General features: G+C 41.9%; 2 protein-coding genes across 2 annotated transcripts; both read left to right on the forward strand.

Annotated features, from left to right (window-relative positions):
• The first annotated feature begins 765 nt into the window (after positions 1–765).
• tbl2 (transducin beta like 2) lies at positions 766–6,411 on the forward strand. The gene is made up of 7 exons (XM_018692580.2): positions 766–977; positions 2,085–2,206; positions 2,434–2,618; positions 3,205–3,356; positions 3,672–3,798; positions 4,679–4,831; positions 5,110–6,411. Exons 1-7 carry the CDS (start codon positions 851–853, stop codon positions 5,567–5,569), a joined length of 1,326 nt encoding a protein of 441 aa, XP_018548096.1. The 5' UTR covers positions 766–850; the 3' UTR covers positions 5,570–6,411.
• Positions 6,412–6,900: 489 nt separating this feature from the next.
• On the forward strand, positions 6,901–21,391 carry mybbp1a (MYB binding protein (P160) 1a). The gene is made up of 27 exons (XM_018692309.2): positions 6,901–7,145; positions 7,761–7,856; positions 8,385–8,468; positions 8,546–8,620; positions 8,814–8,921; positions 9,035–9,225; positions 9,351–9,518; positions 9,828–9,945; positions 10,099–10,388; positions 10,494–10,604; positions 10,686–10,811; positions 11,453–11,659; positions 11,781–11,889; positions 12,031–12,124; positions 13,020–13,180; positions 13,349–13,471; positions 13,719–13,889; positions 14,096–14,269; positions 14,393–14,550; positions 15,284–15,418; positions 15,737–15,824; positions 16,478–16,609; positions 16,728–16,796; positions 17,623–17,736; positions 19,126–19,227; positions 19,307–19,431; positions 20,775–21,391. The coding sequence occupies exons 1-27, from the start codon at positions 6,969–6,971 to the stop codon at positions 21,121–21,123; spliced, it is 3,855 nt and encodes a 1,284-aa protein (XP_018547825.1). The 5' UTR covers positions 6,901–6,968; the 3' UTR covers positions 21,124–21,391.
• Positions 21,392–22,961: the final 1,570 nt, after the last annotated feature.

Genomic DNA, 22,961 nt, shown 5'->3' on the forward strand with positions numbered 1-22,961 from the left:
TTTTGATTTAACCACTGTATTCAGTCTTTTTTACAATACATATCATGAGAAATGGGAAAAAAATTCAAACAGGCATCTGTCCAAAATAATAATAGGTTCTACCAGATGGGACGTGCAAGACATTTGTATATATGATAATTATAAGCTCCCTGTGGAAATTAAAAGTTTCCTATATAATTTAAAAATAACTTTAATCGCATTGAGTATTTTCAGCAGTGAGTTCTGCAGTTAATAATTTAGTAATTTTTAGTGTTCAAATGATAAATTCCTGTTTAATGCTGAATGCTTTGACTCTCTTACTTGTTTACCCTTTAATAGTCTATTTTTTGCTCACAGTATTTCAAAATTTGGATTATTTTTTTAATGTACAAACTTCTATTAAGTTATAAATTTTACCATGTATGAGCTGAGTTTATTTCTTTTTGTTCACAGTATTAAAATCTGGATAGATTCTTGTTTTAAAGTACAAACTTTTTTGTTTCAGAGTGTATAAGCAATTAAATTGTGAATATTACATATACAGGTCGTAATGGTTTCTCAGAAACTTGCATGTTCTCATCTAAAATCATAATTATTCTTTCATTATATCTAAAAGTTAGTCATGATCCAGCAATCTCAGTGAGCTGCCCTGTTATATATTTCGGTTTGCAGCCCCACGTGAATTTTAAACCAGCAAAATCCAGACTCGTGTCCAGGTTTAGCAGCTCCACTCGAGTCCATTAGGGGGCGGTGATCTCAGTTTGACACCAAGAAAGAAGACGAGGTTTTGACGCATGCGCAGTGCCTCGGTAGCGTGGTAGCCAAGTAGTAGACGTTAGCGGTGCGAAGTACGTGGCAGAAAGCTTTCGATATGGAGGCATCTGCACTGGTCGCCTTGACTCTGTTACTGGGCGCACTGGTTATCTTGGTTGCATTAGCGGTGGTCAGACGGAAGGAAGAAATTAGAGAGGAAACAGAGCAGGCAGCGGAGTTTGCCGGTAAGAGCTATCTAACTAGCTAACGTAACTGTAGCTAGCCCCTGAAGCGGTGAGTCACCGACTCGTTCGCCGTCTCTGTCCGACTCTCTGACTCGTTTCCTCGGCTGCAGTCATTTACAATCAGCGTGGACAGATAGTTGTAGCAGCGTGTTTGTGATATTTGTTACTCGTTCACACAGCGACACACACAGACTATTGAGAAACCGAAGCAACTTTTGAGCGACTGTCACCTGTCGTTGGCCAATCGGCATTTGTTTCACTGATGGACCAATGGGATGACTGCTTTGTGTCCAGTCATTGCCCATCAATTATGGAAACAAGGAGCAACACTTTATTTATTCATTTCAGTATTAAGCATTTTAGAAAAAGTGCAAATTACAGAACAAGAAAGGAAACAAGTACAAGAGTCAATTTAAAGAAAATATATTTTAACAGTTTTCAATTTTACTCTTTGTATTTAGTCTAGATTTGGTACTTAAGTAAATTAAAGGAAGGACGGTTGGTTTTAATATTATGTCAACACATGTAAATGTGCAAATATTTTCATTTTAAAGGACAACTAATCTTGTATATGTTTCCACTTCACTTTGAAAATACAAATGAACAATACTTTCAGCAGCAGAGGAACAGAAAATACAAGGGTTCATCTCATACTTAGATTCCTAATGTAAAGCAGCACTTACTGGGTAAATATCACATACAATTTTATCTTTTCAGATTAGATAGTAACTGCATTCCCTATCATTCAGGTCAATGTGGCAGACCTTTGGAGGAGGCAGTGTTGTAACAGGTTTTAAGACAAGAGGAGACAATACAATTCTGAATATGACTTAGTAAGACCTTTATTCTGTGTTAATGGATAAAGTCATATGTCAATAAACTGCCATTGCTCCAGTAAGCCTGTTACAAAAATGATACCAATCCTATTCACCTGTGTGTAATGATTTCTTATTAACAGTAAAAACCCAGCTGTGCAAAAAGAACTGTTATATAGATCTTCCAAAGCAGTGACAAATGCAGATTTTCATTAGTTTCAGTGGTCATGCTGTGGCTATGATGTAGTGTCATGAATGAAAATGTTCCTCACTGCCCTTGTTTGTCTCCCAGCTGAAGGCAGTGTTGCGAAGGGTGCTGCACCCAAGAAACAGAAGCAGGAGAAGCAGCGCAGCCGAAAGGATAAAGCATCTCAGCACACTTTCAGCCATCCGCTGTTGGCAGCATCACTGAAGGTAAACTGGAACACACACTGACACTGTAAAACACACACGCTTCTGAGGCCAGTGAGGACTGTTGTTAATTAACATATCTGTCATTACCTCCAAGATCCAAAAGGATCCTGTTTCTATTTAGTCTTTGATATAAATGACTAACTGGTTTTGAAAAATAAATAAATTAAATTACACTTTACTTTAGGCTCATTCTCCATTTTCTGACTTCCTGTTCCTGTATTTTTCAGGGCCACAGTGGGAATGTGACGTGCCTTGATTTCAGCAGTAATGGGAAATACCTGGCGTCCTGCGCTGATGATCGCACCGTCCGCATCTGGAGCACCAAAGACTTCCTGGAGCGGGAACACAAGTGTCTTAGGGCCAATGTGGAGCTGGACCATGCTACACTGGTCCGCTTCAGCCCAGACTCCAGGTCTCTTCCTCTCTCTTACTCTACTTACTCATTGATATAAAGTATCCCCAGACGAACCATAATCATCTGAACTATGAGCCAAGAAGTTTAACCAAGTTTAGCCAAGAAGCAAGCAGTATTCAAATTCCTCTGCAGCCTCTCAGCTACGGCCACTTTTGTTGTTTATTATTCTGCTGATTGTTTTTCTCATTAGTCAGTTGTTTTGTAGCTCTATGATGGATTTTTCACCATGTATTTTTGAAGGACAGCTGGTGTAATTTTTTCAGTCCAAATCCCATCTAATTTGTGTATCACAACCATAGATTAATTTTCTTTCAGTCAAGTGATCAGCTTATCAGGTCTACTTCATTTAAATGAATGTAAATGATTTAACTTTTCTTATTTGTGCTTTTACCATTTGATTTCTTGTTATTGTCAAATGCAGATTTTGTTTTACTATGCAAACCACACCCCAGTAATATAGACAATCACAGCAGAATTTTGTGTTTGTCTCACAAACAAACCTGACATTGGTTCCTCTGGAGGATCATTTTTAGACATGATAATCCCACCACCTCCTCCACTGACCTTCACCTTTCCACTGCAGGGCGTTTATCACTTGGTTGGCCAATGGTGATAGCATTCGAATCTTCAAAATGACCAAGAAGGATGACGGCACTTTAAGCTTCAAAGCTGCTGCTGAGGACTTCCCGCAGAAACACAAAGCCCCAATCCTTAACATTGGCATTGCAGAGACAGGTACAGAACACATGAAATGTCTTGAAGTTGTACTGGACAGGTACCTCATGTACATGACTTCCAGCAGCCTGGTTACTGAAGTGCACATAGACGCACTGCATGACACTTGTTCACCTAGTTCTTGCTTACTGTGTCAATGAAGCTGTGCACACGTTGTGATTCTACCATAGGTTCATGAGTAGAAGTAACGCTAAGAAAGAAAATGGCCTTCAAATCAGCTTGTGTGAAGAAAGATTCACTCAGTTTCCTCAGATTACATTTCACAGGTCTTCTAGTTTGTACATGTTGTGCTGATTCTATGTTTCTTCTCTGCAGGAAAGTTCATCATGAGCGCCTCCACCGACACCATCATCCATATCTGGGACCTGAAAGGAGAGGTACTGGCCTCTATCAACACTAACCAGATAACCAATTCTTATGCTGCCATCTCCCCATGTGGCAGGTCAGTCCCACCCCCTCCATCACTGCAAATCTTCCATGTGAAAGATCAAATTGAGAGCTCTCTCAGATTTACTAGAAAACTTTTTCAGTCCCCTTGTAAGTTTTTATGTTTTATTCTTTTACAACACTGAATGAAAGTAGATTTAATGTGGATTTTTTGATCAACAGAAGAACGTTCTTTTAAAGGTAAAAACTGATCTCCACAAAGTAATGCTTTCTAAGGCACTGCAGGTTTTTCTCTCCTCAAGTATTGTCTAGATATTGAATCAAATCCAGTAAAGGAATCATCAGTTGATCACTTGGGTTCATTTAGCTTGAAAAGTTGACATATTTCTATGTTTTAATTCTGTGATATTTATCAACTTTCCGTCTCTAAATCAGCCTCGACACTGAGTTACCACATGAGCCTCCTGTATTTACACCATTCATTCATAATTTGCCAAACAAGTTCTCTTGAATAATTTCTAAAACATCTGTGCTAAAATAGAATTATTGAATCTCAGTGTGCGTTCAGACCAAAATAGCAGTGTATTAAAAATTGCTACACTGATGTGGGATGTTGTTTCAAGTAGCAGTGGGACAATGAAATACAACCCAGGAAGGCTGGTTTGAGGAACTGAATCATGAGTTTGAAAGGCCTTGTAGAGCAGGTCCTAGTGTTAGAAGGGAAGATTTTACAACTCTTTGAAGCTGTGTTGTGGCAAAAGTTAAGCCACAGTGGTCTGAACTTATGTCAGTTTGAAGACAGGCTTACTATGTGGTCAGTGTTTCTTCTGAAGCCACTGTGTATCTAGAGCCATTAGCACCTATTATCGTTAGGTTAAATGTTATTGCAAGAGAAAAACTCTGTATTTAAACACGCCGTTTGTCTCTGCACTCAGGTTTGTAGCGTCATGCGGCTTCACCCCTGATGTGAAGGTGTGGGAGGTTTGCTTCGGGAAGGGAGGAGAGTTCAAAGAGGTGGCGCGAGCGTTTGACCTGAAGGGCCACTCTGCAGGAGTTCATGCATTTGCGTTTTCGAACGACTCTCACAGGTAACAAAGGCTTGTCTGATTACAATACAGTCCAACTTTAAAGGAGTAGTTTGACTTATTTGCTTTCTTGCCAAGAGTTAGAAGAGAAGATTGATACCTTGCATGCCTGTACTCTAAATATGAGTCAGCAGCTGATTAGCTTAGCTTAGTATGAAGTCTGGAAACAAGGAGCAAAGTAGAAAAGAACATCCACTAGCAACTGTAAAGCTCATAATTAACAGGTTATACAAAAACCAAACCAAAGACAATATGTTGTTGTTACTATTTCTTTTTATCAGAATGGTGACCGTCTCCAAAGATGGTACGTGGAAGCTGTGGAACACAGATGTAGAGTACAAAAAGCAGCAGGATCCCTACCTCCTGAAGACCGTACCCTGTGCATCGTCTGAAGGAAGCCGGGTGGCCTTGTCTCCAGATGGCCGGGTGGTGGCCATCAGCGACGGCTCTAACGTGGCGTTGTACAACGCTGCGAGCGGTGAGCTGGAGGAGGAAATGCATGGCGTCCATAGCGAGGAGATCAACGACCTTAGATTTGACGTTAGCGGGCGCTTCGTGGCGTGCAGCGGTGACAAGGCCATCCGAGTGTTTCACAACGCCCCGGGCTACCGGGCCGCCATCAGAGACATGCAGGACATGCTGAAGAAAGCCCAGAACGAAGGCATGAAGCAGAGACTGCAGCAGCAGATAAAGGAGGCTCAGAGCGCCCTGGACACTGTGCTGGCTGCTCCTGTTGACTGAAGGAGACCTGAGAAACCACACTGTGATTGTGTCTAACTCTGACTGCTGATCTTTTTTCAACCTCAACTCTCCCTCTGCCACTAAATGATCTGGTCAGGGAATTTGCATGCAGTTTTAATAAAGAATATCTTTTTATGGAAAAATAAAATGGTTTGAGCTCAGATCTTTTTCTTTGTTGTTTAATGCATAGTGATGTCTTATGTGTGATCTCTCCTGTGGATGTCTGATATGTGCCTTTTTCAGTCTCCTTCCATTCAAAAGATCCCACCTTAAACCTCAGTTTATTCCCTTTCACCTGAAAATACTTTGTGTAACTTAACTCTTTAAGAGTGGAATTTATGCAAGATTTCATTAAACTGTATCAAACAATGTGTAACATTTGTAGAAATGTGACACATCCTGTTGCCCCATCCCAAACATCCTCTGTGATCCTAGCATCTTTTCTCCAGGCTTTTTTTTTTTTTTTTTTTTTTTTTTTTTTAAAGATTATAAGATGGATGTGGAATACCTGGGACAACTTTTAATACTCTTTCAATTTTATTAGAGCAGATTTCTGATAATAAATAACCTGGGAAAATAAGACCAGAAGTATCTACATAATGAGGTGTCACCATTTTGTGTTTTGGGTGAACTGACCCTTTAAATTAAAGAGGCCAAAGTCTTAAGATCTGCCTCTGTCAGGAGAAAAGGATTTCACCTGTCTCTTATATAACAAGTTTGTGACCCTGAAGTAAAATCAATATTACACTTGTTTTGTAACTGCTGCCACTTAAGATAAATTTGGACCAGAGGTGCAACTAACGATTAAATACATTTTTTAATAAACTTTATTATTTTCTAAATGAATCGAGGAGTCATTTTGTCAATAATATGTCAGAGACTTGTGACATAAATTCCCCAAAGCTAAAGGTTTGGGAGGAGACTAGAGAGACAAAAAAAATGGTCCAATATTCTCTTTTAAAAAAAAATCAATCGAAAAGAAAAAAAAATTAAATTTAAAAATTTTAAAAAATAAAAGGTTTAAAAGACTTAATTATTTTTCTATCAATTGTTGCAGCTCTAATTTGGTTTCTTTATTAACATTTCTATGAATTTTAAGCTGCTTTAGTAAAAATAAAAAGACATATGGAATACATCGCTTTTTTCATCTGCGCGTGGTAACAGCAGCTGATAAATGTAAAAAAAAACTTTATTAATAGATATTAATAACTACAAACTTCAGTGTTATTAGCGTTAAGTTATGAGTCTGGACTTGTCTCCTGTTTTACTTTGTTCAATAAAGTTCTTGGTGGTTGAAAAAAAAAAAGTCGGGTTGGTTGAACCGGAAGCAGTAGCTGCGCAGTGAGGCACGTTTTCCTCGTGCAGCAGCATGGACTGTTAGTTGTGGTTGTGTGAGGAGATGTCTGTGGAGATGGTGGAGCTCTCAGTCAAAGCCTCAGAACCGGTCCGGCCGACCGGGATCCTGCAGCAGAACCGCGTCTTCCTCGACTTCTTCTGGGACTTGGCCAAACCGGATCAGGAGGTCCGGCTGAAGGCGGTGGAAAACCTCATCCAGTACCTGAAAACTAACAACAAGGTGAGGCAGATCACTGTCACTGTAGAGACCCAGCATGGTCCTGCTGGACATTTGCTCCTGAGAGGCTGGGTTATCAGTAGTGTTGATAGTTGTCAGCAGTGGTGAGAGAAACAGTCAAATAATCACGTGAAAATAAAAACACAACTCTGGAAAAAAAATACAGGTAAAACTTCTGTTTTCACATTTTTACTCAAGCAAAAGTTCATTAGCAGTTAAAGCTCTGTATTCTTATATTATTGAGGTGTTATTATTAGTCCATAAACAGAAACAAAACTATAATGTTGTAGCTCGTTGAGATGGAACACATTTTTATTTACTTATATCCTTTAAAGTTCTTTAATCCATAACAATGTATCAGACTTAACAGCTCGCTTTAAGTCTTCTATGGAAAGTGATTTACATGAAGTGATTAGTAACTACAGCTGTGAAATAAAAATGTGAATGAATATAAAGTACGGTATTAACCAAAAATATGTTGTCTGTTGACGCCTCAGCTGCTCATTACTTCCTCTGTTACAGAGTCTCTGCAGTGTGTAAGTGTGACTAAAAGAAAACAGGCTTCACTGTAGCAGCAGTAGCTGTGCATCATGACGTGTTGCTCTCTGTGTGCTGCAGGCAGATGACTTGGAGTACACCTTTAAAAGGCTGGTGGATGGACTGGCACACACACGTGAGACTGCGAGACCTGGATTCAGCCTGGCTCTGGGACAGGTGAGTGGAGACAACCACCAAACTATTCAACTACTGGATTTGTATGTATCTGAAACGTGCGTGAGACAATATACTCCCAACCCAAACATCTGCTTACGAGCATTTTATGAGCTTTCAAATACATCTCACTGTCTGTAAAGAGAGCTGTTTTATTCAAATTTTATTCAAATCTGACATTAAATGGTGTCAAATATTGTATAGTGTCTTTATCTGCCTCAAAAATCCATTATCATTCTCCTCCTCTTTCTGACGAGTACCAACAACAATTTTCAGTTTATTCAAACATTTTTAACTTCATTAACTTCAGTTCTTTTAGATATGTCACATTTGTCATGAAATGGTGAAAATGGTGTTTTCAGATGACTTTTGAATTCTGAGTAGACAGATTTTGTCGGTCGTGACGTGAATCGGGTGTGAGTCTCTGCAGTGGACGCTGAGCTGCAAACCACAGATGATCGGTTTTGTCAGTCAATGTCAGTCAATCAACATGTGTTGGCTTTAGCGTGACGCACGTTTTTGTTTTTCCAGGTCTTGAGTGCCTTTGAGGACGTCTCTCTGCAGAGTATACTGGACAGAATCAAGGAAAAGCACAACTTACAGACAGTGAAAAAGGTGAGTGTGTGGTGTTTCAGCTTCAGCAGCTTTATGAGTGAGATCTGTTCCTGTCATGATCCTCTTGTGTTTTTCAGAAACTTGTCAGAAATGCTATGTTTGGAAACCTGTTTGGCGTCCTCGCCCTTCATCAGTCCAGCCGCCTCTCTAAAGTGAGTAGTCTCACCACTATTCATTGTTTTTAAAGAAAGATTTGTGTGTTTGCTGGAATAATAGAGGGCAGACAGCAGCTCAGGTTGATACAGCTGTGGCCTGGAAGCATAATGTTGTTAAACATCAATCTGCGGTAGACTTCAGTGGCAGACTGTGTGTTGTGGTCTCTGAGCTCTGTCTGTGTCTCTGCAGGAGCCACAGGTGGTGTTGGGATGTGTACAGCTCCTCCAGAGCCTCAGCCAGCACAGACAGCACCTGAAGGACCTGCCCTCTAAGACCATGACGGACATCCTCAACGAGGTGACTTCAGTTACACTCTCAATAATGCTGTGACCACATCACAGTACCCGTAATACATACACATACACACTGCACAGTTGGTGTTAATTTAACCTCTTTCTTAAATCTGTCAGATCCCGGAGGAGGTGTTTGAGGAGGTGCTGCTCAGCGCTCTGCAGACTGACCTGGCATCAGCCTTCAACACTCCAGAGCAGATGCAGCTGCTGCTTGTCGCGCTGCAGCGCTTCCCACAAACCCTCAAACCCAAGAAACTCAAGAAGCTGCTGGGCTCCTCGACCATCATCAACGCCGACAACATCCCAAAGTAAGAACACTGCCATTTGGTTTTTGTAGCTTATGCATAGAAATGTCAGCTTTCTGTTGTCGTCTTTCTCTCCCTCTCATCAGTTTGAAACTCTAATCGGTACACGATGCCTTACTCTTTGGCAGGCTGACAGAGGTTTTAAAGATGGCGGCACGTTCGGTGAAGAAGGAGTGCGTCCTCCCTGCGGTGGTCCTCGACCTTCTGAAGCTTTCTCTGAAGGAAGACAGCTTCCAGCTCTTCTGGAATAAAGCCATCATCGACGGCATGTTGAAGGAGCAGCCGGGGCCAACACAGTGAGTCCTCGCAGGAAGGAAGGGAAAGAAACAAGGGGCTAAGAAATGTCAATTAATGAAAGGTCAACATGATATCTGCAGGTCTTACAAATTCTTAAATAGCACTGTTAGATGATGATGGTGAAGAACGCCATCTGATGCATCACTGCAAAATCTCCCATAGCTGTTCTACTGTCTTTTATCCAAACATCAGTTCCACTCATTTAATTGTCTTTTCCTTTAATTTCACTTTTGACATTGTCCAGTCCTGCTTCTAGTTAACAGCATTCTGCTAACGTGTTCCCTTGATGTCGACCTGTTTGTGTCCAGTTACCTGAGCTACCGTCTGCTGGGCAGTGCCCTGCCTCATCTGTCTGTAGCCCAGCTGAAGGAGGTGTTGTCTGGAGAGGTGATGATGCACTACGGGGAGCATGTGGTGTCTGCACAGGTCAGTGGTCCTGTCTAGTTGACTATTAATAACAGGTGACACTGTTCAAAACTTACAGTTTTAGCATTTACAGGCATTACAGTCATTCCTCTAGTGGTGTGGCTACATGTCAGCCGACTAATAAGAATCACATCCATCATTTGGCTCTCCCAGAAACCGGACCGCTTCAAGCTGGCTCCTGAGATGGACGTCTACGTGTCGGACTTCTTGCAGGGCTGTCAGGACTCAGACAAGCAGCTGGCAGTGATGGTGGGCTTCTCCTCGCTGACCAACCAGGGTTACCCCGTGGTGCCGTCGGTGTGGAGGGTGGTGCAGCACCTCCAGCCCGCGGCTCTGCAGAGCTACGTGGAGTGGCTGAAGGACACGTTCCTGCAGCCTCAGCTGGACAAGCTGCTGGACTTCAGCACTCGCAAGCAGAAAGACAGTCAGGAGGGGCGCGAGCAGTGAGTGAATACGTCTGCTGTGAAATGCTTGTCTGTCTGAGAATCTCGGCTCTGTGGACTTCCGGGATAAAAGCTGAATGCAACGGTCTGTTTTTCCTTTCTCAGGAAGGAGAACTCCGTTTTCCGCCTGAGGAAGTGGATTGTTGCTCGGCTCACCTCAATCATCGACAACCACCAGGTGAAGAAGCAGGAGGATCTCATCATGGATGTGGCCAGGTGAGACTTACCTCAATCTGAGGGTCTCTGTGATGGAGGGGTACGAGGTTGTGACGTGTTGTTGTGCTGTTTCTTTTCCAGGTTCATCTTTTTCCACGCTTTCTTCAGCGCCAAGAAGGCCACGGCCGACATCCCGGAGACGAAGGGGAAGCTTTCCGTCCCGCTGGATGATAAAACCAGAGGAGTGCTTGTCAGTTCTTTCTTTGGGTGAGACATGAAATCTCCTGCTGTTCCTAGACAGCTGCCTCTTAAATACTGCCACCAAATCAGCTGCTAGAGTGTGGTACAACAGCTAAGTAATGTTTAACTATATTGAAATCATTGGGTTCAAAAATTACAGGGAAACTGTTAGAAAGAGAGATGAAAGAAACCCTCAAAGAGAGACTGGACTTTATTAAAATAACATATCTACAATGAAAAAATCCAGTGATTGGTTTGTTTGCTTTCACGCCACAAACAGACCTTAAAAGAAGACCAAGACCCTTTTCAGGCAGTCTCGGTCCAGTTGTTTGGTCCGGACCAGTGATCAGTCGACAGCGGCACAAGTGAACCGCACTAACTGAGCAAATGCATCAGAGTTTGTTTAAACCAAACCAAACAGGTTACGTGTGAAAAGCATTCATCTGTAACTGGTGCCCAAAATTTCAGCCTGGAAACTGGACTGTTAAAACCTTCAGAAAGACAGCACTAACAAACCAGAGAGGAAAACAGATCAGATGTCATGCATGAATGCATGAGGCTCCCCCCTGGGAAGACATCACAGCCACAGTGGAACCTTGTTTTGTTTTTGTTCAGGTGTCTTGTTAACCTCTCTGCGCATCGCTTTTTTCTGTCTGTCCACCATCCAGACTCCTCCTGGCCATGCACCACCTGCCGCTCGCTGAGGACTTGGCCGAAGGCGCCGCCGTCAACCAAAAGCGGGCGTTGGGTGTGACCGCCGACGGCACCATGTGGATCTACCACCTGGTCCAGTACGCCCAAGTCCTGCTCAGCCAGACGAAATACGTCCAGAGCAGCCAGCCTTTCAGTCCTGAGCAGAGACAGGCCTGGGATGGGTAGGACGAGAAAATCACTCATGAGATGTTAATGGCTGTACTTTTCCCACACTGTTTAATTAGCTTTCCTAAACATTAGGGAACATGTTTGATATCTCCTTTTCTACACACCCTCTGCCAGCATGCTGGAGTCGGTGGCAAACCTGAAGAGGAAAGCAAAGAAAGGCCAGACAGCAGAGAGCAACGTGTTCCAGCAGCTCTTCCTGTTGGTCGGCATGCACCTCTTCAAGGTACGACGTACAACCAGAGCCATGTATGCTCTCAGTTAGATTTCAGTCTGCTGACACAGAAACAAAACACCGACAGTAGTGGAATAAGAGCAAAAATAATTCTCGACTCTGAATACTAGCACAAATATTTTTCCTCTGAAGGCCCCTGAGGAGCTTGTGGACATCATGAAAGACCTGCAGAGCTGTGTGGACAAAGCCCAGGAGAAGAAATCCAAGAAGAAAAAAAAGAAGCAAGGTGAGGCCTCGTACACAATAATGATAGTGCTATTTTCCACCATCATCTCATTTCACACTTTAAAGAAATAGTTTAACTTTATGTTAAATACTTCATAAGTTTGTTTACTTTCAGAAAAAGATTGAGATGTGGAATATATATATTTTTCTGTTCAGATTTGATTCAGCTGTCAGTGTATTTGCTGGGGAAAGGTTATTACCCACAGACCTGACAAAACTAGAAAATTCAACACCAGCTGTGTCACTCTCTTTCTTGACACATTAGAAATGTTTCAGCATAGAAAGTATCTATGGTACAGTTTCATTCTAACAGTTTTCAGTTGTCAGGTGGTGGTGTAAAAGCCCTTGAACGCATCTGTGCCCTTCACATTCACTGAACTACTGAAAACAGACTTTGAGCTGTGGTTATTTAGTTACACGTGTTGTTTCCTTGAGTCAAGAGTGAACATGCATGCTCAAATTTCAATTTTAGTTTTTAAATGCTCAAATAACCATTTATCTAACTATGGATCAGATGACAGCATGTTATGTGTAAAGAGTTGCTGGTAATGATAAAACCCAGAGAGAATTATCAACCAACTGTAGTTTCCCTCAGCATTTTAGAATTTTTCAGTGCATTTTTGTGGTTTTGTGGCCCACATTTAGCAGCTAGTAGTTGAAGGAGAACTATAAGTATAGTGAATATACAATATATATTTGTCAAGTTGCCTAAAATGTGACAGCAAATGAAAGATAATGTCACCCTGCGCCTGCTGGGTGTGTAAATAAGCATCTGTTTGCTAACACATTTTTCAACTTCGTCTGAGATGTCGTACTCGCAGCTCTCCACACAAGTGGTCAAAGAAATCCATTAATGCTGCTCTTAAATTTGGATGTGTGGATTTTCCCTGATACAGGCACAGAGCAGGAGGAGGAACCTGAGTGGGTGGAGGTAATGGTGGACATCTTGTTGTCCCTGCTGTCTCAGCCGAGCCGACACATCCGACAGGTCTGCAAAACCGTCTTCTCCTCCATCTGCCCCCATGTTACTGCAGCAGCCCTCACCGCCATCTTAGATGTGAGTAACAAAACATAGAAGATTCCAAATTTTCTAAAGGGAAAGTGAAGTCGTCAGTCCTGCTGCCGCTATGACGCTGACTAGACGAGCGTCAGGAAATGGACGAATGTTATCTGCGCTGACAGCTTTACACAGGACTGTAATGATGGTGTTTTGGGTTCTGTGTAGGTGTTGGACCCAGAGAAGGATGACGAGGACAGCGCTGTGATGGTCACTGATGACAACAGCACCAACAAAGCCCAGAAGAAGAAGCCAGAGGAAGAAGATGACGAGGAAGATGAGGAAATGGAGGTCAGATCTTCTTTTACATAGTCACAACTTAACCTCCTTTGTCACCTGATCAGTAACATCTTCTCACTGTCTTATATCTTATATGGTACATTTGTGTTCTACTCATACCCATAACGGTTTTATTTTAATTTACTGATTACAAATAAATAAACGTGCCTGTGTTCACTGTTAGTTTTGATTTTTTGTGATGTCTTTGAAGAAACACTTGATACTGAAATCCTAAAACGTGTGTTTATTGCTCCGCCAGAATGACACATCAGCAGATGATGACTCTGATGAGGATGACGAAGCAATGGAAGAGGAGGATGAGGAGGAAGAGGAAGAGGAGGACGAGGAGGAGGAGGAGATGGAACATGAAGAGGTGGACCAAAATTTCCGTTTGGAGCTGATGAAGGTGTTGCAGCAGCAGAATGCTCTGGTGGGTGATCGGGCTGTCAGCACGGCCTGGCGTCGGTGGATTTTTGTTTCAAGTGATGATTGTTCAAATCGACTTTTTCGGCCACTTGGGGGCAGTCCAACAATTTTTAAACTTAAAGAAATCTTCACACAGACAGATCCTTTTCTTGTAGAGAGGTTTTAGGTGAGGATAACAGTGATCAGTATGTCGTTGTTCTGTATGTTCAGGCCACAGAGGAGGATGGCAGCAGTGATGAAGATCTGGATGATGAAGCCATGATGGAGCTGGATAAGGGCCTGGCAGCGCTGTTCTCAGAGCAGAAGAAAAAGACCCAGGCCAAGAGGGATGAGAAGTCAAAGCTAAAGAAAGAGAAGGCGCTGGTCCGAGACTTTAAGATCAAGGTACCTTATCCTCTGTCTGTGATCGTGTAACGGTCAGATAATGAAAAAAAAAAAAAAAAAAACACACGCACACACCTTCCACCAACCCTAACGCTGTGTTCCTCCTTTGTGTGGCTGTTGCAGGTGCTGGACCTCATTGAGGTGTTCGTGGCCCGGCAGGCTGGCAGTCCCCTCGTGCTGGGTTTGGTGGAGCCGCTGCTCACCATCATCGACAGGGGAATGAGCTCTGACAGCGACCAGCAGGAGCAGGACTTCCTCCGCCGCGCCGCAGACATCTTCAGGTAACGCACTTTGACTGTGGACTGAGGTGATTCCCAGCATCTGTGTCTGTCACTGACCGAGCGGTTGTTGTCCTCATCCCCTGCTCTTTTTGTTTATTTACTTACACGACTGGTGTCAGGCATGATTATGAACTTGGTTTGAGTGTTTTTATCCACCAGCGATTTTTTGCTGTTTTATGTACGTGAAATTTTCAAAGTAAAGGTTTGTCTTTAATCAGAGAGTAATTACAACAAACAAACAATATCTACCTCTTGGTGAACATTAGTGTCAACAAAACACTGGCCAAATGGCAGCAAAGCCTCCAACACTGAATAAAATCCAATATTAACACAATTCAAATTGATTTGGCTAATTTAAAATGAGCTATACACAGTTTGTTTGTGCCTGGTTTCTCTTGAAAACAAACTGCTAAAATAAATACAAACTGCTGTTTACATGATGTGACTGTAAGATTAGTCATTTTATTGCTCTGCATTTGCCTGAAATTCTCATCCTGTGTTCAAAGTGCTGCATGATACATGCAGGCCCAAGCTGGTGTCTTCACAAGAAATTAAACTGAACCTGAAACGAATCAAAAAGGTGTCAGGCTCAACTACAGTTTCAGACCTCTTGGTCTATGGGTTGCAGGGTGTAGCTACTTACTCAGTCTTCCTTTTAGTGACTGCATATGTTGGTTATGCATATGATATATGTATATGTATATATGTCTTTTTTTTTCTTTTTTTTTTTCAGGAACCAGCTGTGTAGGTCAAAGGTTTACTGCAGGACCGCTGGGGACAGACAGGGGGAGCTCCACGACCTGCTGGAAAAACTGATGACTAAAACCCAGAAACTGTCTGACTCCTCAGTCTGCCTCTACTACTTCAGGTACAACTTACTGTTTAAGACTGAGCTGAGCACATGTATGACATTTGGGCCAATATAATATTGAAAGCACCCACACACAGAACATACATACAGAATCATCTTAACTCTACTTACTCCCTTGTTTTGAGCTTTCGACTGTATCTCACAGTCATGAGCAGATTGAGTCTGTCATGGACCTGTAGGTGGTCAAACTTTCTATGATTCTGAAACATCTACATGTACTCAAAAGTTTGTTTCTAAGGTCAGAAATGACATATCAGGTGTTGGGTGGCATGTTGGGTGTTTTTATATTTTGCTGACGTTGAACTTTCTTTGCAGTGCGTCTCTGTATGTGGTGAAAGTGCTGCGAGGAGCTCCTCCTGCCGAGACCAAAGAGGAGCAGACGGCCGAGAAAGCAGCAAACGACGTATGTTCACCACAAGCTGATTCATGTGTCACCTTTGTTTTCATCTGCCCCTTTACAATCAGAAGAAAGTAAGACCAGCGAATCAGTCAGTTAGCTGCGTAATGAGACATTGTGTGAGGAGCTGCTGACACAGAACGTCAGCATGGTTACAGCTATTTTTAAACTTTACCCAAAACAAATCGCCCAAAGGTCAGGCCAAGCTTTTCTTTAGCTTTTAGGTCAGTGGACAGATGGAAATGAGATATTCATGTGGTATGCAATTGTTCCCATTGCGTTCTCATCTCTCCTATTGTGTCCAGTTCTGCACCAGATAAATTCCAGGTCTGTTCCTGTACTTTACTGGGTCAGGAAGTGGGTCAGTCCTGGATAACTTGGCCCCCTTTTAGCCATAGTATCTTTTTCGTGCAGATTTCTTTCTGTCCTTCGTGTTCTGTATTGGAGTTAAAATGATAAGTTGATTAACTGATCAGTTGATTGACAGAAAATTTAATCTGCAACTGTTTTGATTGTAGTAGTCAGTATTTTAATCCATGAATGAATGAATGATTGTTTTTTGTTTTCTTCCATGATTGTTCATTCACAGATCTGATGACACAAAGTCTGATCTCTGATCGTATGTTGTCTGATTTTTTTTCCGGTGTTTGTGTGTGCAGTTGAGGTTCATGGGGAATGTGGATTTGGACCGGGTCGCCACCATCTTCAGAGAGGCTCTGAGCTCCTTCATGAGCAGGAGGAAGAGCCCTCTGACTGCTCAGATGTTCACAGACTTGTTCACCAGATTCCCTGTGAGTACAGCGACATGTCCCATTCAGAGAGCAGACGTTAGCTCAGGACACCATGGAGAGAGATGGAGAACAAGTCTCTGCTTGCAGTAACTAATGCAGCTTGTGTGATATTTTCCAGGTTTTGTGTGTGAATCTGTTGGATACAGCAGTGCAGCACATCAAATCTGGGGTCAGGGAGCACCAACAGGTAAAGATTTGACCTTTTTCTACTGCAGGAACATTTATAGAGCTTGATTACTGAAAGAGCATATTTGTTGGGCTATATTCATCTGTGGATTAATACAGATTTGGACGATGTATGTGTGACTGAGTCAAAATAAACTATAGTGTGCTCATAGTGATGAGGGAAGCAACATGTGACCCACTGTAATGTGTGGCTTATTAATATGTGTTTTTTATGATTTTGGACAGTGGAGCTCTATGGCACAGAAGAATAACAATAAGGGGCTTTTGATGTTAGTTGCATTTATTTCTTATTGTTTTTGGTCTTAGCATGGGATTAGTTGAGAATAAGAAAATATAGAATATCACCAGCCTTTAAGAAGCACTTCTGACAATCTCTGTTTGGACCAAAGATTAAACGAGGTCAAAATGAATATATGTCCTGAATTCCACTACCTCTTCCGTTGTCTCCCAGTCTTTTTTAACAGTTTAAATAGTCAAAGTGTATACTCTTCCTTGAATGGGAAACAACCCCAGTTTAAACTAAGTATTCTTCTGTAACACAGTAACACTGCAGGAATAGAAACTTCCAAACTTGTTTGTCTGCTGGCCTGATTACATTGGGGCTTTGTTTAATGGACAAAACTTCCCCCTTTTGGACAATTATGGAAAATGTATCACAAAATTACCACAGTTACAACCAACATTCAGCTGCACTTTAAACCCAGTTGTCTTATATTTGATCAAAATATGGAATCTATCACGTTTTCCTTCTACTGTTTAGTCGTAGTGTAGTGTATGTTAATCCTGTTGATGGACATTGTTGTGTGTGTGTGTGTGTGTGTGTTTAGAGCCAAGCGTGTGTGTTGGTGTTGCGGGCGATGCAGAGCAGGGAGGTTCAGCAGCTGCTGAGCGGCGCCCCATGGACAGAGCTCTGTGCAAAGATCGCTGGTCAGCTGGCGACGGTGAGTCGACACTGGGATAAATCACAGCGTAAACACCCAACATACACGTAGGAAGTCTAGAAATATGATTAGTTGTTCAGGTAATGTCTGAATTTTATGTTCACACAAGGTTTGAACAAGGTGGGTTTCAGTCCAGCTGCAGTGGAAACGACACTGCACAACCCTTCAGTCAAAGAACACAAATATATTACAGCAGGTTTGTAGATAATGGAAGTTACTGAAATATTTCCATCAGCAAATGTTTCACCAAAGCCTGACTTTTGCACTGTATTAGTGCCATATCAGTTTTATAAGATAATAATGTGTCCGTGTTATGTTCACTGATAGCTGCACTGGTGTGGTCAAAAAACATTTAATTCAAATGCAACAGAAATCTTAACTGTATGTAGAGACACCAGAACATTACACTTGTGGATGCATTGACCTTCAGTGCTCTCTGTGAATATCTGCATGGAACTGATTAAGATATCACGAGGCTGTAACTACACATCAGTTCTTCACCATAACTAGAGGCATTCACACACCGGCATCCTTAAGGCTTGTGAAATTTTAATTATATTGTTCTCAGAGTTTATGAGATTGCATCGTGCTGTGATAAACGATGATTAGAGCTAACACTGCACTCGCTGTCCTCCGTGCGTCCTTGGGACAGTTGAGGGTAAAGACGAACATAATTACATGCCTCTGCAATTCCTCACCGAACCACCTCACGTCTGCGTCGCTCCGCCTTTTTCCTCCCAGACAAAAAAACACTAGCGTTAACTCCAGTTGCTAAATGTTTGATGTCATAAGGTGTAATGTCAGTCCTTTGTTGAACATATGATAAAAAGTGTTTTGTACACGCAGTGTTTCAAAATGACTTTCTGACAAAAACTGCAGGGTAACACTTACACTCAGCGCCCCTGTTGAATACTTATTAGCTGATAAGTGTTAATTAATGTATTTGTCACATCTCTGCTATCTTCTCTGTGATAAAAGCAAAGAGTGTCCCCTGTAAATGCTGGATTTATTAACAAGCACATGTAGCAAGTGAGGTTTTTAGTATCAGGGGTAGTTTTATGCGTCGTTAACTCAGCATAGTAAATGAAGCAGAAACAGGGAGCACGAAAACAAGTTTGCAAACAAAAGTACGTAAGGCGGTTCATTTACACATATTAAAAACAGCCTGAAAATACAAACGTGACAGTGGTAGAGGGAGTTGAGTTGTGCAGGAATTAATCTGGAATAGAATCAAGCTTCCCTCTATTTGTTTTACATACAGGCGATCTAAGAATGAGGAGTCAAACTCTATTATATCCATCAAATCAGAGGTGGAGCTCAATGACCAGATCAGCTGATGATAAGACTAACATGAACAGAAGTCTAACCTCTGCGTCACTTTCTTTTCAGAGTCTCCAGCACGTTGGTCAAACTGAGAGCAAGGTGGCGAGGGAGAAGGTGGTGAAAACCCTGGAGCTCTGTCAGTTCCTGGTCAAGCACGTTCACCAGCAGGTAGGAATCATGGAGAGCGACCTGCTGATGTGTTTTCAGTCCAGACTCTCTTTCTGACTTTGCTGCCCAATCTGTGTAGAAGCTGTCGGTGGACCTGGAGCCTCTTCAGAAGGTGCTGCAGTCTCTGACCACTGTCATCACTTTCAAGAAGACCGGCAAGCTGGAAGACACCTACTGGGCTGTGATGAAACACTTTGGAGTCATGTGAGTTTATGTAGCGTCTGTAATGGCTGCCAGACCTTGAGTTAGTTGTCTGTCCTGCACATGCTCACATGTAAACGGCCGATAAGAAACCTGGTTAGACGTACACATGGCCGAGAAATCAACATTCTCCAGGGGAATTGTATCTGGGGAAATCAGGTTTCTCTAATCCCCCAACCCAATTACATGAGCCAGGTTTCTATTTTACATGACTTTGAAGAAATCCTATTACTGCAGACAACTGGTCATTTAAGAACATTCATTTTGTAGCAGCAGTGCACAGTTGATGATAAAACTCAACTAACAAACACCAGTATATCCTCCTTGTGCAGCAGCCACTGTTTTCTCCATGATTATAATAAACCGTTTAAAGCTACCAACCCTGCCCAGCAAGTTATATTTACCTGGATCATTTTGCTTGCATATATTGTATTGGGAAGCACGGGCTGTTGTGTTGCAGGATCACCCGACAGCAACGCTGAACCTGGCTCAGCCTTTTGTTTTAATCGCACAACCCTGCACTTTTTTTTTTCCCAAAGCAATGGTCTCATTGAAATGAATGAGGTGGGCTGTGCTGTCGCTTAGTTGTGGCTTCTTTGATTGCCTTTTGTCAGCATTTTGACAGTGCTAAATGTCCAAGGCCTTCTTCATTTTGTGGCGTCTCTGTTCAGAGATTTCAAACCTTAAAGATTAGAGATTAAAAAAAAAAGATCTAACACCCCACAGACAAAGAGGCATTTTGTGCTGTTTTGACTGTAGTGCACCTTTCTCCATAAGCAGCCCCTCTTCAACACTGACTGAAGGACGCTTAGAGAGATATCATGTTCTTTTTAACACCACAGATTAAAGGTCAGGGTAGTTAATCACTTGAGTAACAGAGATTCATTCAGAGTCATGGTTCGGTTTTTGATGATTCGATTCAAAAGCAAAGTTTTTCTTTCCTTCCTCTTTTTAGTCCAGTAACTGACAAAATAATATAACCAATAAATAGATATAACTCCATTCAAAATATGTGATGGTTTTAGCACATAACATGTCCCTAAGTGTTGGCCCAAACAAATCATTTTATACAAACAATGACTGAAACCAGAGAATTTTGAGCCATTTATTTCTTCTCTATTTTTTATAACTTCATTGATAACTTATTTAATTGGTGTTTTATGAGTTAACATAAGGAATGTATTTGTCAATGCTCCTGAATTATAAGTTGAATCAACACTTACATGAGCCTCACCCAGGATCTTTTTTTACCACAGAGCTCATGCAACACAGGGTGTTCTCTCTTTTTTTGTGCATTAAAACCATCATTGTTGACCTTGAACGTGTTTGTGTTCAAATGTTCACAGGAAACCCAAAGCTGAAAAGACAAAGTCTGACAAGGAAGCCGACCAGCAGCCAGTCTCCAAGAAGAAGAAAGGCTTCCTACCAGAAACCAAAAAGCGTAAAAAGCGCAAGAAGCCTGTTTTAGAGCCAGCAGCAGCAGACAGCTCAGCCCCCGAAGACAAACCAGGCGCAGACAAAGGACAGGCCAAAAAGAAACACGACAAGAAAGCCAAGCAGAAAAAACGGCCGGCCGACGGCACTGCGGCCTCTCAGCCCAGCCCGGCCAAGAAGAGCAAAACACAGTCTGACAGCAAGCCAGTGAAGAAGAAGAAGAAGAAAACCAAACAGAAGAAAGGAGGAGGGCAAGTGTAGAGTGGACGCTGCTATTTTAATGGACACAAAGAAGTTTTTCTTAATTTCCTGTGTTTTTGTCTGTTAAATTTTCTACTGTCCATGCAGTTTGCTTGGCTGCCAGCTCTCTTCTGGCAAAGTGTTGGTATTTTCATTATGAGATGGTTCCATATTGAAAACTTCAGATGTGTGTGAGGTGAATTAAGACACATTATTTTTCTAATGTGTGGCTATTCATTAAAAACAATTTATCCACAAAAATAAATTAATATCTCCTCCCAGAAATCCATCACAACTCTGCTCCCACTTCATAATAGTTCACTCAGCTTTGTTACGCAGCATTAATAAGAAGCATAAGTCCTCTAGTAAAAAATAACTAGATGAGCTTCACATTTCTTAGATCTCACAGTCAGCAACTCATTGGACAATCAAAGTTAGAGACAGAATGTAAATCTCTGAGTGTATGACAAGCTCTGTCCTTCATCATCATTTCCTCAGACCATCAGATATTTCTGCAGTGAACAGGTTTCCACTTTTCAGGTTGTTAACAAACTAAGGCTGACACCTGTCATGGCCAGGAATTGGAAAGTTGAACTACACCTCTGTGCAAGAGTTTTAAGCACTACAAGTAAAGTGAGCATCCTTTCAAAAATAATGCCATGAACGGTTTTTATTTATTAACTTCATACAAAGTGCAGTGAACAGAAAAAGCCCAAATCAATTCAGTATTTTAGTGTGACCACCCTTTGTCTTCAAAGCAGCACCAGTTCACCTCGATACACTTGTGCACAGTTTTTCAAGGTAGTTGGCAGGTAGTTTGTTCCAAGCATCTTGGAGAACTTGCCACATTTCTTCTGTGGAGTCAGGCTGTCTCAGTGTCTTCTGTCTTTTAATTTAATCCCAGACTGACTCTGATGTTGAGATCAGGGCTCTACGGGGGCCAGACCATCTGCTGCAGGACTCCTTGTTCTTCTTGTCACTGAAGATAGTTATTTATGACTCTGGCTGTACATATTGTTGTTGTCGTCACAGAATGAATTTGGGAACTATCACAATCTAAACATCTAAAGTGCCTTTTTGCTAAGTGTATATTATGTCTAGAGATACCAGAATATATCCATTAAGTACTCACCATATGAAGTAGAGTGTAAACCCCCAGGTTGCTAATTACATAACATCGGTTTTATTAGAAAAAATGTAACAAGCCTTTGCACAGGCTTTGTGCTGTAAACTAAGGTGAGCAATCACACAGAACCCTAATTCCCCTGTCAGAAAAATGATGTAGTGTCCCACAAATGGATTACTACAGAGGACATGAAGCCATGCTGCCATAAATCTACACGAGTGGCAGGCAGGCAGTAGACCCATCCATCAGCAATCTCATCTTAAAGCCCCTCTTCGCTGCAGAAACCCTCAGTGGTGGGTATCAACAGGAGCCATCTTACATCCAAGACACAAGGTATTTGTTGTTTGCTACTGCACTAGAAACGACTGTGCACCACAGCACTCTGTACTGTGAATACACAGGGACCAGGATGTGCAATAAGAGTCTAAATGGCACATAAGAAGACTCGCCTACATGGTGGTGTGTTTGTCCTAAAATTATATCGTATATCTGTATGTATCATTTTTGTGCAAGAAGCATGTAGTTCAAAGGAGGTTATTCACATAAGTCCTTGTCCTCTGGGCAACACAAATGTCAGCACAAAAAATCCATTGTAATCCATTCAGTAGTTGTTGAGATATTTCAGTCTGGATCAAAGTGATGGACCAACATACAGACTGACGTCGCCCTCCCTAGAACCACAACGCTTTGTTACTGTCACATTCACACATTTCATCAACTCCTGTAGCTCACT

The sequence above is a fragment of the Lates calcarifer genome, linkage group LG20, assembly GCF_001640805.2.
Source record: "Lates calcarifer isolate ASB-BC8 linkage group LG20, TLL_Latcal_v3, whole genome shotgun sequence".
NCBI lineage: Eukaryota > Metazoa > Chordata > Actinopteri > Centropomidae > Lates > Lates calcarifer.